The following is an 11,485-nucleotide window of genomic DNA, read 5'->3' on the forward strand; positions in this document are numbered from 1 at the left end:
GTGTGTGTGTGTGTGTGTGTGTGTGTGTGTGTGTGTCAGAAGGTGAATGACAGTGGGATGGAGCAGACCACCGGGCGTCCTCCGGTCACAGACATCCAGGACAAGCCGGGGCGCGTGGTCAAGCCAGAGGCCCCGGTGGACTCCATGCTGAAGGACATGGCCACCATCATCTTCAGCACCTTCCTGCTTGCCGGATGGGTGGCCTTTGTCATCATTTACCCAAAGGTACAGGACCCAGGCTCACCTACATTATCTGAGTTTTTTTATTTTTTAAATCATTTGTCCTGAATGCAGCAGCTGATTCATTTCCCCTATGGCTCTCTCTCACTCTTTCACTCTCTTTATCACCCACTTAAACACACATACACACACACACACAATCTTTATTTCTCTCTGTGTGTGTCTCAAACACAAACACAAACATTCTCTCTCTATCTCTCTCTCTCTCAATCTCTGTGTCTCTCTATGTCTCTCTATGTCTCTCACTCTCACACACACACACACACACACACACACACACACTGTGGGCCCTGATTAGAGTGTGCAGAAGCAGCAGCAGCTGCAGCACCAGCAGTTCCAGCAGCAGATGGAGCAGAAGCTTGAGCTTCTCCAGAGGCAGCACCTCCTCTTCCAGCCACCGGCTGACATGACGCCTGACGACGCAGACTTCCTGCTCCGCGCCGAGAGCTCGGACCACAGCAGCCCCACCGGGACCCCCCGCGCCTCCAACCACTCCAACTTCTCCCTGTCCGAGGTGGGCAGCTCAGCCAATGAGCACGAGGAGACAGGTGAGCAGGGGGGCGGCGCCCCAGTGAGATGAACCAATGGGAATTGGCTACAGCAGTGTTCTGTGATGCAGGAGGAAATGAAGGGAGAGCTTAAGTAGGACTTTAAGATGCTGACGTACATGTGATGTTTCTCTTTCAGAAGATGAGTCAAGTACTGTCAGAGTTGGAAACGTCACCTTCAACCCCAAAAAGGTGCTGGGCCACGGAGCAGAGGGAACCATTGTGTACAGGTAAGTCAGAACAGAACAGAAGAGCTCCAGGTAGAGCAGTCTTCAGTGTTGATGGAGGGTGATAACAGGGTTTACAGGTGAGCAGTCTTCAGTGTTGATGGAGGGTGAGAGCAGGGTGCTTAATGGTGAGCCGCTCTACCTGGAGCTCTTCTGTTCTGTTCCTCTGTTCTCAAAGACTACAGCCGCTCTACCTGGAGCTCTTCTGTTCTGTTCCTCTTCTGTTCTGTTCCTCTGTTCTCAAAGACTAGAGCCGCTCTACCTGGAGCTCTTCTGTTCTGTTCTGTTCTCAAAGACTAGAGCCGCTCTACCTGGAGCTCTTCTGTTCTGTTCCTCTGTTCTCAAAGACTAGAGCCGCTCTACCTGGAGCTCTTCTGTTCTGTTCCTCTGTTCTCAAAGACTAGAGCTGCTCTACCTGGAGCTCTTCTGTTCTGCTCCTCTGTTCTCAAAGACTAGAGCCGCTCTACCTGGAGCTCTTCTGTTCTGTTCCTCTGTTCTCAAAGACTAGAGCTGCTCTACCTGGAGCTCTTCTGTTCTGTTCCTCTGTTCTCAAAGACTAGAGCCGCTCTACCTGGAGCTCTTCTGTTCTGTTCTGTTCTCAAAGACTAGAGCTGCTCTACCTGGAGCTCTTCTGTTCTGTTCCTCTGTTCTCAAAGACTAGAGCCGCTCTACCTGGAGCTCTTCTGTTCCTCTGTTCTCAAAGACTAGAGCTGCTCTACCTGGAGCTCTTCTGTTCTGTTCCTCTGTTCTCAAAGACTAGAGCCGCTCTACCTGGAGCTCTTCTGTTCGGTTCCTCTGTTCTCAAAGACTAGAGCCGCTCTACCTGGAGCTCTTCTGTTCGGTTCCTCTGTTCTCAAAGACTAGAGCCGCTCTACCTGGAGCTCTTCTGTTCTGTTCTGTTCTGTTCTCAAAGACTAGAGCCGCTCTACCTGGAGCTCTTCTGTTCTGTTCTGTTCTGTTCTCAAAGACTAGAGCCGCTCTACCTGGAGCTCTTCTGTTCTGTTCTGTTCTGTTCTCAAAGACTAGAGCCGCTCTACCTGGAGCTCTTCTGCCTTCTTCTGCTGCATGCCCTGGGAAGAGATGAAATGTTTAAGCTCAAGTCTGAGGGCTGATCAGGTTAACTCTGACGACCCACCGCATGCATCGTGCGTCCAAATGACTTAGTCTTGGCTCCATATTTCAAAAAGTACTCATTGCCTCGTCGTACTCATGGCAAAATGAACATCAGGACTAGCCCTTTCAAATTATGCTACTTGCTAGTCTGTGCAGCAAACTAATTTGGTTTTTAAAATTACATGGAATTTTATCAGTCATAAATTGTTTCCATCTATCCCCACACATTTTATTCTTGTTTGAGTTGCTCATAACTTCGTCGTTGTGTAGACATCACACACACCCCTTTCAGATGATGCTAGTTGCAAATCTGTGCAAATAAGTAAATGTAAAATAAAACCTATAATAAAAAGTAATATCATATAACATCTGGACAGCCTTGACTGTCTTGAAAAAAAACACATGTAGCATGTATGGCTACCTCTTATAGTGACTAATATAGAGGTTTGTAAGTAAAGGTAGTGAAATTCTGTTGAAAATAGCGCAGGGCTGTAAGAGTTGACCAAGGTCAGCGGTGGTTTTTGAGCTCCTACTTCTCTTCCTCAGGGGTCAGTTTGATAACCGCTGTGTGGCGGTCAAGAGGATCCTTCCGGAATGCTTTAGCTTTGCGGACCGGGAGGTGCAGCTGCTGAGGGAGTCAGATGAGCACCCCAACGTCATCCGCTACTTCTGCACAGAGAGGGACCGCCAGTTCCAGTACATCGCCATCGAGCTGTGTGCCGCCACACTACAGCAGGTGTGTGTGTGTGTGTGTGTGTGTGTGTGTGTGTGAGAGGGACCGCCAGTTCCAGTACATCGCCATCGAGCTGTGTGCTGCCACACTACAGCAGGTGTGTGGTGTGTGTGCTCATCAGGCAGATTTGTCATCCGTTACCTTTCTGCAGGAGCCATTGGGTCTCTCTCTCTCTCATAGCTCATTCACCTATGTCTCACTATTTGAATGAATCTGATGTTATGTAAATATTCACTGACATCCCTCCGGCTTTAACCTGCTCTTGTTTCACCCATCAGAAATGGGAGCCGGTGAGATGTTATTTTGTTATTGTTTATGGTGGTGTCTAATTCAGTGTGTGTTTCTGGAATGGCAGTATGTGGAGCAGACTGATTTTGATCGCCACGGTCTGGAGCCGGTGTCTCTGCTCCAGCAGGCCATGTCAGGCCTGGCTCACCTCCACTCCCTCAACATAGGTAAGCCCCTACAGAAGCCCAGACACCATCCTGGGTCCTGTGTGCACATTCAGGGCAAGGTCTTCATGAATATCCCCTTGAGTGTCTGTTCCTCTACTTGATGCTTATTCAGATCAGTCAGTGTGTGAGTGATTACTAACCGACTGAACAGATCGCACTCAGTTTACCAGAGCTGTTCATTTCATTCAGATTAATGCTGATGTCCTTTAGTCATGGTGACACGTGAGAATAACCAGGATCCTCACCAGTAGGGTGTTAACTGTGACCCATTAACCAATCAAAACCAGGATCCTCACACAGTAGAGTGTAAACTGTGACCCATTAACCAATCAAAACCAGGATCCTCACACAGTAGAGTGTAAACTGTGACCCATTAACCAATCAAAACCAGGATCCTCACACAGTAGAGTGTAAACTGTGACCCATTAACCAATCAAAACCAGGATCCTCACACAGTAGAGTGTAAACTGTGACCCATTAACCAATCAAAACCAGGATCCTCAAACAGTAGAGTGTAAACTGTGACCCATTAACCAATCAAAACCAGGATCCTCACACAGTAGAGTGTAAACTGTGACCCATTAACCAATCAAAACCAGGATCCTCACACAGTAGAGTGTAAACTGTGACCCATTAACCAATCAAAACCAGGATCCTCACACAGTAGAGTGTAAACTGTGACCCATTAACCAATCAAAACCAGGATCCTCAAACAGTAGAGTGTAAACTGTGACCCATTAACCAATCAAAACCAGGATCCTCACACAGTAGAGTGTAAACTGTGACCCATTAACCAATCAAAACCAGGATCCTCACACAGTAGAGTGTAAACTGTGACCCATTAACCAATCAAAACCAGGATCCTCACACAGTAGAGTGTAAACTGTGACCCATTAACCAATCAAAACCAGGATCCTCACACAGTAGAGTGTAAACTGTGACCCATTAACCAATCAAAACCAGGATCCTCACACAGTAGAGTGTAAACTGTGACCCATTAACCAATCAAAACCAGGATCCTCACACAGTAGAGTGTAAACTGTGACCCATTAACCAATCAAAACCAGGATCCTCAAACAGTTGAGTGTTAATTGTGACCCTTTAAACACATCTATGAATCTAAACTAAGAAGATTCTTGTCCTCCTCTTGTGCTCCCATCCTATAGTGCACCGGGACCTGAAGCCACACAACATCCTGGTGTCGATGCCCAATGCCCACGGGCGTGTGCGGGCCATGATCTCAGACTTTGGCCTGTGCAAGAAGCTGGCGGCAGGCCGGCACAGCTTCAGTCGGCGCTCCGGCGTGCCAGGGACCGAGGGCTGGATCGCCCCTGAAGTCCTGAGCGAAGACTGCAAACTCAACCCGGTAGGGGAGCAGAAAGATGGAATGTGCATACAGATGGGGAGGGGAGGGAAGGATTGAAGCATTCACACATTACAAAGGCCTCCCTTCTCTCGGTTGTGATCTTGCGTTAAGGCATGAACAAGGAGTTACAGTTTAAGAAAACTTTTAAAGTTTAAAACAGGCCTCAGTTAATAAATACTTGCACGCACACACCATACCTGTCAAGTCTCGCATTTATCCGTACGACTCACAGATTTTCAACAGTTCTCATGTGTCACAAATATTCAGCGTACCGTGCCACTTGAAAGCATGTGAACCCCTTGAGCACTTAAGAGTTTTCTGTTGTTTTACCATGATTTTTCATTTTTTTCCATCACCAATTTTCCAATTTTTGCACATACACTAATTCCATGTTTCATGTAGTTTTTTGGCTACTCAAACAATTCCCTCTAAACAAGTACATGCAAATGATAAACATAAACCTGACATTTCATCTATGGAAGCTTGGTGATGAAAAAAAAATAAAAATCATGGTAAAACAACAGAAAACTCTTAACGCTTCAAGAGGTTCACATACTTTCAAGCAGCACTGTATATTGTATGCCTCAATATTCAGCGGCTCAGCACCTTCATCACTGAACAACTTCTTATCTCTATGGGGCATAGTCCTGATTATGAAATGACAGGCAAATGGAACAATATGCTTGCACATGTTGTCTCTTTGTTTGTGTGGGTGTGGCTTATGAATCATGGCATGACAGAGGTATGACACGCACACACAAAGAGAGAGAGTTTGACCCGCACCTCACTTTTCTTTTTCTGTTTTAGTTTTCGTTCAAGGAGTTTTTTTAATGGCTGCAGTAGTCTTTGACTGCATGTTTTTCCTGTTTGTACAGTGGCACCTGATCTCACAGCCCACACAGGTTTTATCTGCGCCTGGTAGTAACGTGTTTTTTTTTTCCTTTTGTTGTTTAATGGCGGTTGGCAAACAGCTTTAAGGTTCATTACCGCCACCTTCTGGCGGTAGTAACACATTACTTACTAGCAGGCGCTGGTAAAACAAGAGACAATATATTTTATGAGACAAGGTGATAGTCGCATGAACTATTCCTTTTTTTAGGTAATTTAACAACTATTTGAATATGCAAAAGTCATGACCCATCCCTAATAGTTATAGTTCAACTATGTATTAACTGATTTTCATTTTAAGAACAGTTTGTTTTGGCAGGATCTCTCATGTGTCTGTGTCTCTGCCTCTCTTGTTGTCTTGTCCCCAGACATGCACGGTGGACATCTTCTCATGCTGTATCTGTGTCTCTGCCTCTCTTGTTGTCTTGTCCCCAGACATGCACAGATCTCTCATGCTGTATCTGTGTCTCTGCCTCTCTTGTTGTCTTGTCCCCAGACATGCACAGTTGACATCTTCTCATGCTGTATCTGTGTCTCTGCCTCTCTTGTTGTCTTGTCCCCAGACATGCACAGTTGACATCTTCTCATGCTGTATCTGTGTCTCTGCCTCTCTTGTTGTCTTGTCCCCAGACATGCACGGTGGACATCTTCTCATGCTGTATCTGTGTCTCTGCCTCTCTTGTTGTCTTGTCCCCAGACATGCACGGTGGACATCTTCTCATGCTGTATCTGTGTCTCTGCCTCTCTTGTTGTCTTGTCCCCAGACATGCACAGTTGACATCTTCTCATATTGTATCTGTGTCTCTGCCTCTCTTGTTGTCTTGTCCCCAGACATGCACAGTTGACATCTTCTCATGCTGTATCTGTGTCTCTGCCTCTCTTGTTGTCTTGTCCCCAGACATGCACAGTTGACATCTTCTCATGCTGTATCTGTGTCTCTGCCTCTCTTGTTGTCTTGTCCCCAGACATGCACGGTGGACATCTTCTCATGCTGTATCTGTGTCTCTGCCTCTCTTGTTGTCTTGTCCCCAGACATGCACGGTGGACATCTTCTCGGCTGGCTGTGTCTACTACTACGTGGTGTCCTCTGGCAGCCACCCGTTTGGGAAGTCCCTCCAGCGCCAGGCCAACATCCTGCAGGGGACCTTCAGCCTGGATCATCTGCAGCCCGACTGCCACGGTGAGTACAGCCTGGATCATCTGCAGCCAGACCGCCGCGGTGAGGCCCGGTACTCAGCTCAGCCCCGGCCCCAGCCCCAGCCCATGTCCCTGGGAGCCATCGTCTAGCTCCATCTTACCCAACCATCTCAGAGCCTATTAAGGCTGCCTCACTTCCCCATAAGCGATTGGTATCTCACTCAAACAGACATGATTGACTCACAAACCCATGACTCTGTTTCCAACTCTGATATACTGTATTTCCTTACTCCTACCCATTCTTACTGCCTTAGCACCTCATTAGGCCACTGACAGTAATAACTGCTTTGTCCTTATTAAGGGGGCTGATCGTATTAAAAGAGGTGGGTTGGAGTGTGTGTCTGAACTGTGTGTGTGTGTGTGTGTGTGTGTGCGCGCCCTGTCTGTGCTGCCCCCAGAGGACATTGTGGCTCGAGACCTGATCCAGCAGATGCTGAGTATGGAGCCGGAGCGGCGTCCGTCGGCCGAGCGCGTGCTCAAACACCCCTTCTTCTGGAGCCTGGAGAAGCAGCTGCATTTCTTCCAGGTCTGAGCAGCTGTGCTGACCCGCCCTCCTACCTGCACACCCAGCTATGCTACGCTTCTAGTGCCACACCCTCCTACTGCCTGCCTGAGCTACTAAACTAGCATGCCATGCACACACCTGTGCTTTGCATGGCATGTTACTTTATTTTGATGCATGTGACAATACCATGTTTAGCTGCTCACTGTGTGTCCCTCCCTGACCTCACAGGACGTGAGTGACCGCATAGAGAAGGAGCCGTTGGACGGACCAATCGTACGACAGCTGGAGAGGGGGGGACGGGCCGTGGTGAAGGGAGACTGGAGAGAACACATCACAGTGCCTTTGCAAACAGGTCAGAGATTCTGATCTCCAAACTGTAGCTACACACCTGCTTTTTCATCACATCATACAGTGGCTTGAATAAGTGTCCCAATTTTCTGTTTAACAAAAGATACTTACACTTTTTTCCCCAGTATTTCCCTTCTCTTATTTTTTTTTTTATGAATTATGATTATTTATTTATTTTTCCAGATCTTCGGAAGTTCCGCTCATATAAAGGAGGATCAGTAAGGGATCTCCTGCGAGCCATGAGGAATAAGGCAAGTGTGGGAAAATATAATGGTTGTGATACAGTGGTGTGGTGAACATGGAGCAGCTCTGCAGAGACAAGTGTCTAGTAAGGTCAGACAGAGAGGGCCTACTGTATGTGCAGAGACGAGTGTCTACTAAGGTCAGACAGAGAGGGCCTACTGTATGTGCAGAGACGAGTGTCCAGTAAGGTCAGGCAGAGACGTGTGTCTACTAAGGTCAGACAGAGGGGGCCTACTGTATGTGCAGAGACGAGTGTCTAGTAAGGTCAGGCAGAGACGAGTGTCTACTAAGGTCAGACAGAGGGGGCCTACTGTATGTGCAGAGACGAGTGTCTAGTAAGGTCAGGCAGAGACGTGTGTCTAGTAAGGTCAGGCAGAGGGGGTCTATGTGCAGAGACGAGTGTCAAGTAAGGTCAGGCAGAGACGAGTGTATACTAAGGTCAGACAGAGGGGGCCTACTGTATGTGCAGAGACGAGTGTCTAGTAAGGTCAGGCAGAGACGTGTGTCTAGTAAGGTCAGGCAGAGGGGGTCTATGTGCAGAGACGAGTGTCAAGTAAGGTCAGGCAGAGACGAGTGTATACTAAGGTCAGACAGAGGGGGCCTACTGTATGTGCAGAGACGAGTGTCTAGTAAGGTCAGGCAGAGACGTGTGTCTAGTAAGGTCAGGCAGAGGGGGTCTATGTGCAGAGACGAGTGTCTAGTAAGGTCAGGCAGAGAGGGTCTATGTGCAGAGACGAGTGTCAAGTAAGGTCAGGCGGAGACGAGTGTCTACTAAGGTCAGACAGAGGGGGCCTACTGTATGTGCAGAGACGAGTGTCTAGTAAGGTCAGGCAGAGACGAGTGTCTACTAAGGTCAGACAGAGAGGGCCTACTGTATGTGCAGAGACGAGTGTCTAGTAAGGTCAGGCAGAGAGGGTCTATGTGCAGAGACGAGTGTCAAGTAAGGTCAGACAGAGAGGGCCTACTGTATGTGCAGAGACGAGTGTCTAGTAAGGTCAGGCAGAGACGAGTGTCTACTAAGGTCAGACAGAGAGGGTCTATGTGCAGAGACGAGTGTCAAGTAAGGTCAGACAGAGAGGGTCTATGTGCAGAGACGAGTGTCAAGTAAGGTCAGACAGAGAGGGTCTATGTATGTGCAGAGACGAGTGTCCAGTAAGGTCAGACAGAGAGGGCCTATGTATGTGCAGAGACGAGTGTCCAGTAAGGTCAGGCAGAGAGGGCCTATGTATGTATCTGCAAGGACAGCCAAGTATTCACGGATGGGTCTCTGCATAGGGGAGACGGATGCAGACAGTCAAGGACAGGTGAAACCCGTAAAGTTGTAAACAGGGTTTCAGAAACATGCGCACATAGCCACCATTGTCTTGGAATGTTCCCGGCAACAAGTGAGCAAAATATTCTGATTGGCTTACCTATGATAAATGTTTAGTTTTTGATTGGAAAAGCGTAATGTTTATACGGCAGGAAATGTAGTGTATAGAAAATCAGTGCACTGAGAGTTTAGCAGAGATTCTCCATGGACCACTTCTCTGGTTGACTGGAAGTCTAGAAGGCCGGAATAAACTTCAGATCATCGCACTCAGTCTTCTGCCTCTCATTGAAATAGCAGCTTCAGGATTGAAAGAAATGAGTTCGCTGCAACACAAGTATTTTAGGAGGTCTTTGATCAATTAGTTACACTAAGGTGAAAGTGTGTGATCGTGAATCTGATCTGTTTACCTTTGGCATGTGCAGAAACACCATTACAGGGAGCTCCCTCCAGAGGTGCAGGAGACACTGGGCTCCATCCCGGACGAGTTTGTGGCCTACTTCACGTCCCGCTTCCCCTCCATGCTGACGCACACCCACTTGGCCATGCGCCTGTGTGCCCAGGAGCGGCCCTTCCTGCCCTACTACCACCGCACCGAGCTGCCCCCACCACGGACTACGGCTCCCACCCCCCACACACAGCCCCCGGCGGCCCCTTACACAGACACAGCTCTAGGCCCAGACCCCCAACCAGACAAACAACCCAGTACTGCTGAACTGCAACCCACAGGCTCAGAGCTCAGTGCAGCATTACCCACTGAATCTGCTGCTACTACGGCTGAACCCCCCACGCAGCAGACCCTTCCAGAGCCGGCCCATCCACCTTCAGACCCTACGCTACAAGGTGGGCCGGAGTGAAGATGGCTGGGCAGGGTGAAGGGTCATCGCCTGGCAGTGGACACATTCCAGGAGGCCGGCCTGCCCTCTGCTCTCCGTCTCTGGTGTGGACTGGGCCTGCAGTGCCCAGCTCATGCCACTAGGTGGAGTGGCAGCAGCAGAAGCCTTCCCCAAGTCCCCCGTACCCACTGAAGTGCCTTGACTTGGAACCCGCAAGACAGATCTGAGTTGTCAAATAGTTCCTCACAAGAACTATAGGAGCCGCCTAGAGTGTGGCTGTGTAGTGTGATCCACAGGAAGGTTCTAAAGAACTTGTTCTCTTGAGTTTTTTAAGGTCACACACATGAAAAATGAATCAGAAGTGGATATGTATTTCATTTTGTCAGACACTTGACACTGACAATTTTTTTTATTTCTCCTATCCTTGTGCAATGTTGTTCTCACGGTCAGATGTATATTTTTGTATAAATGCCAGTGGCTTGATTATGATCGTTTAAATTGGTGAGTGCCTTATGGTTAAAAAACAAACTTAAAGTGAACATCACGGTGTGTGTGTGTGTGTGTGTGTGTGTGTGTGTGTGTGTGTGTGTGTGTGTGTGTGTGTGTGTGTGTGTGTGTGTGTGTGTGTGTGTGTGTGTGTGTGTGTGTGTGTGTGTGTGTGTGTGTGTGTGTGTGTGTGTGTGGTCTGGCTTCAATGTGGAAGTGTCTTAATGGGTGAATGGCTTGGTGTCCATATCCTGCTGAGTCGTCCCAATCCTGAGAAGGTGATCATGCCTGTCAGAGTCTGATGAGAATGCATTTGGACTGTACAAGTGCCCATCTGTCTCCTTCTTTTTTTTACCATCCACTTTTCTACTTTTGTGATATTCTGTTTCATTTGATCTGTTTATGTCCAACAGCTTTATGGAAATGTCCCCTGTGAGAGATGTGTTGTTGTTTTATCACTACATGTTCAAGTCCTAGTTTTCATGAACTTACTGGGACACCCCGAGTTTTGCTCTAAAGCCCAAATCAGTCCACATGGAAGAACTTCTTCCTCCCCTATTTATTTGGAGCATTATAATAATGACTTTTCCCATGTCAGTTGTGTTTTTTTATTGTGGATTACTGTGCAACCTGAATCTTGTGTCTTTTTTAAATTATTATTATTTAATTTTAGGTGTGCCCTCTGATAATGCAATGTCTTGTTTCTAATGCAACAGGTTCTTCTGTCTTTGATGCCAGCTCACGTCTCCCGAATTCAAGCTGCTATGTGAAATGCCAAATAAATGAGATAATAAAAACGACTGCTGCATGATCCGTGTTGTACTGTCGCACTCGTCTCTCTCCGTCCTTCACGGGAAAGATAGAGGCCTTTTGTCTCCCCGTGAGTTTCGTTTTCTCCTAATCAGAACTCAAACGTCTGAAAAATCCCCCCATAGACGGGGAAGTCCAGCCCTATATTTTAACGTGTCCGGTGTGATTCTGATCGATTCAT

The 11,485-nt window shown here is 47.8% G+C and overlaps 1 protein-coding gene across 2 annotated transcripts in view; it reads left to right on the forward strand.

Annotated features, from left to right (window-relative positions):
- ern1 (endoplasmic reticulum to nucleus signaling 1) overlaps positions 1-11,246 on the forward strand; it is a 31,631-nt gene extending 20,385 nt beyond the window's left edge. The window contains exons 12-22 of one of the 2 annotated variants that reach the window (XM_080857117.1): positions 40-225; positions 539-788; positions 928-1,018; positions 2,675-2,864; positions 3,217-3,316; positions 4,483-4,682; positions 6,603-6,750; positions 7,166-7,293; positions 7,501-7,624; positions 7,804-7,871; positions 9,598-11,246. In XM_080857117.1, coding sequence (XP_080713243.1) covers positions 40-225; positions 539-788; positions 928-1,018; positions 2,675-2,864; positions 3,217-3,316; positions 4,483-4,682; positions 6,603-6,750; positions 7,166-7,293; positions 7,501-7,624; positions 7,804-7,871; positions 9,598-10,029 — 1,917 coding nt within the window. In that variant the 3' untranslated portion in view covers positions 10,030-11,246. The remainder of the gene's footprint in view (positions 1-39; positions 226-538; positions 789-927; positions 1,019-2,674; positions 2,865-3,216; positions 3,317-4,482; positions 4,683-6,602; positions 6,751-7,165; positions 7,294-7,500; positions 7,625-7,803; positions 7,872-9,597) is intronic. The other variant, XM_080857118.1, reaches the window with a different exon arrangement.
- The last annotated feature ends 239 nt before the right edge of the window (positions 11,247-11,485 follow it).

The sequence above is a fragment of the Sprattus sprattus genome (assembly GCF_963457725.1).
Source record: "Sprattus sprattus genome assembly, chromosome: 18".
Lineage (NCBI taxonomy): Eukaryota > Metazoa > Chordata > Actinopteri > Clupeiformes > Clupeidae > Sprattus > Sprattus sprattus.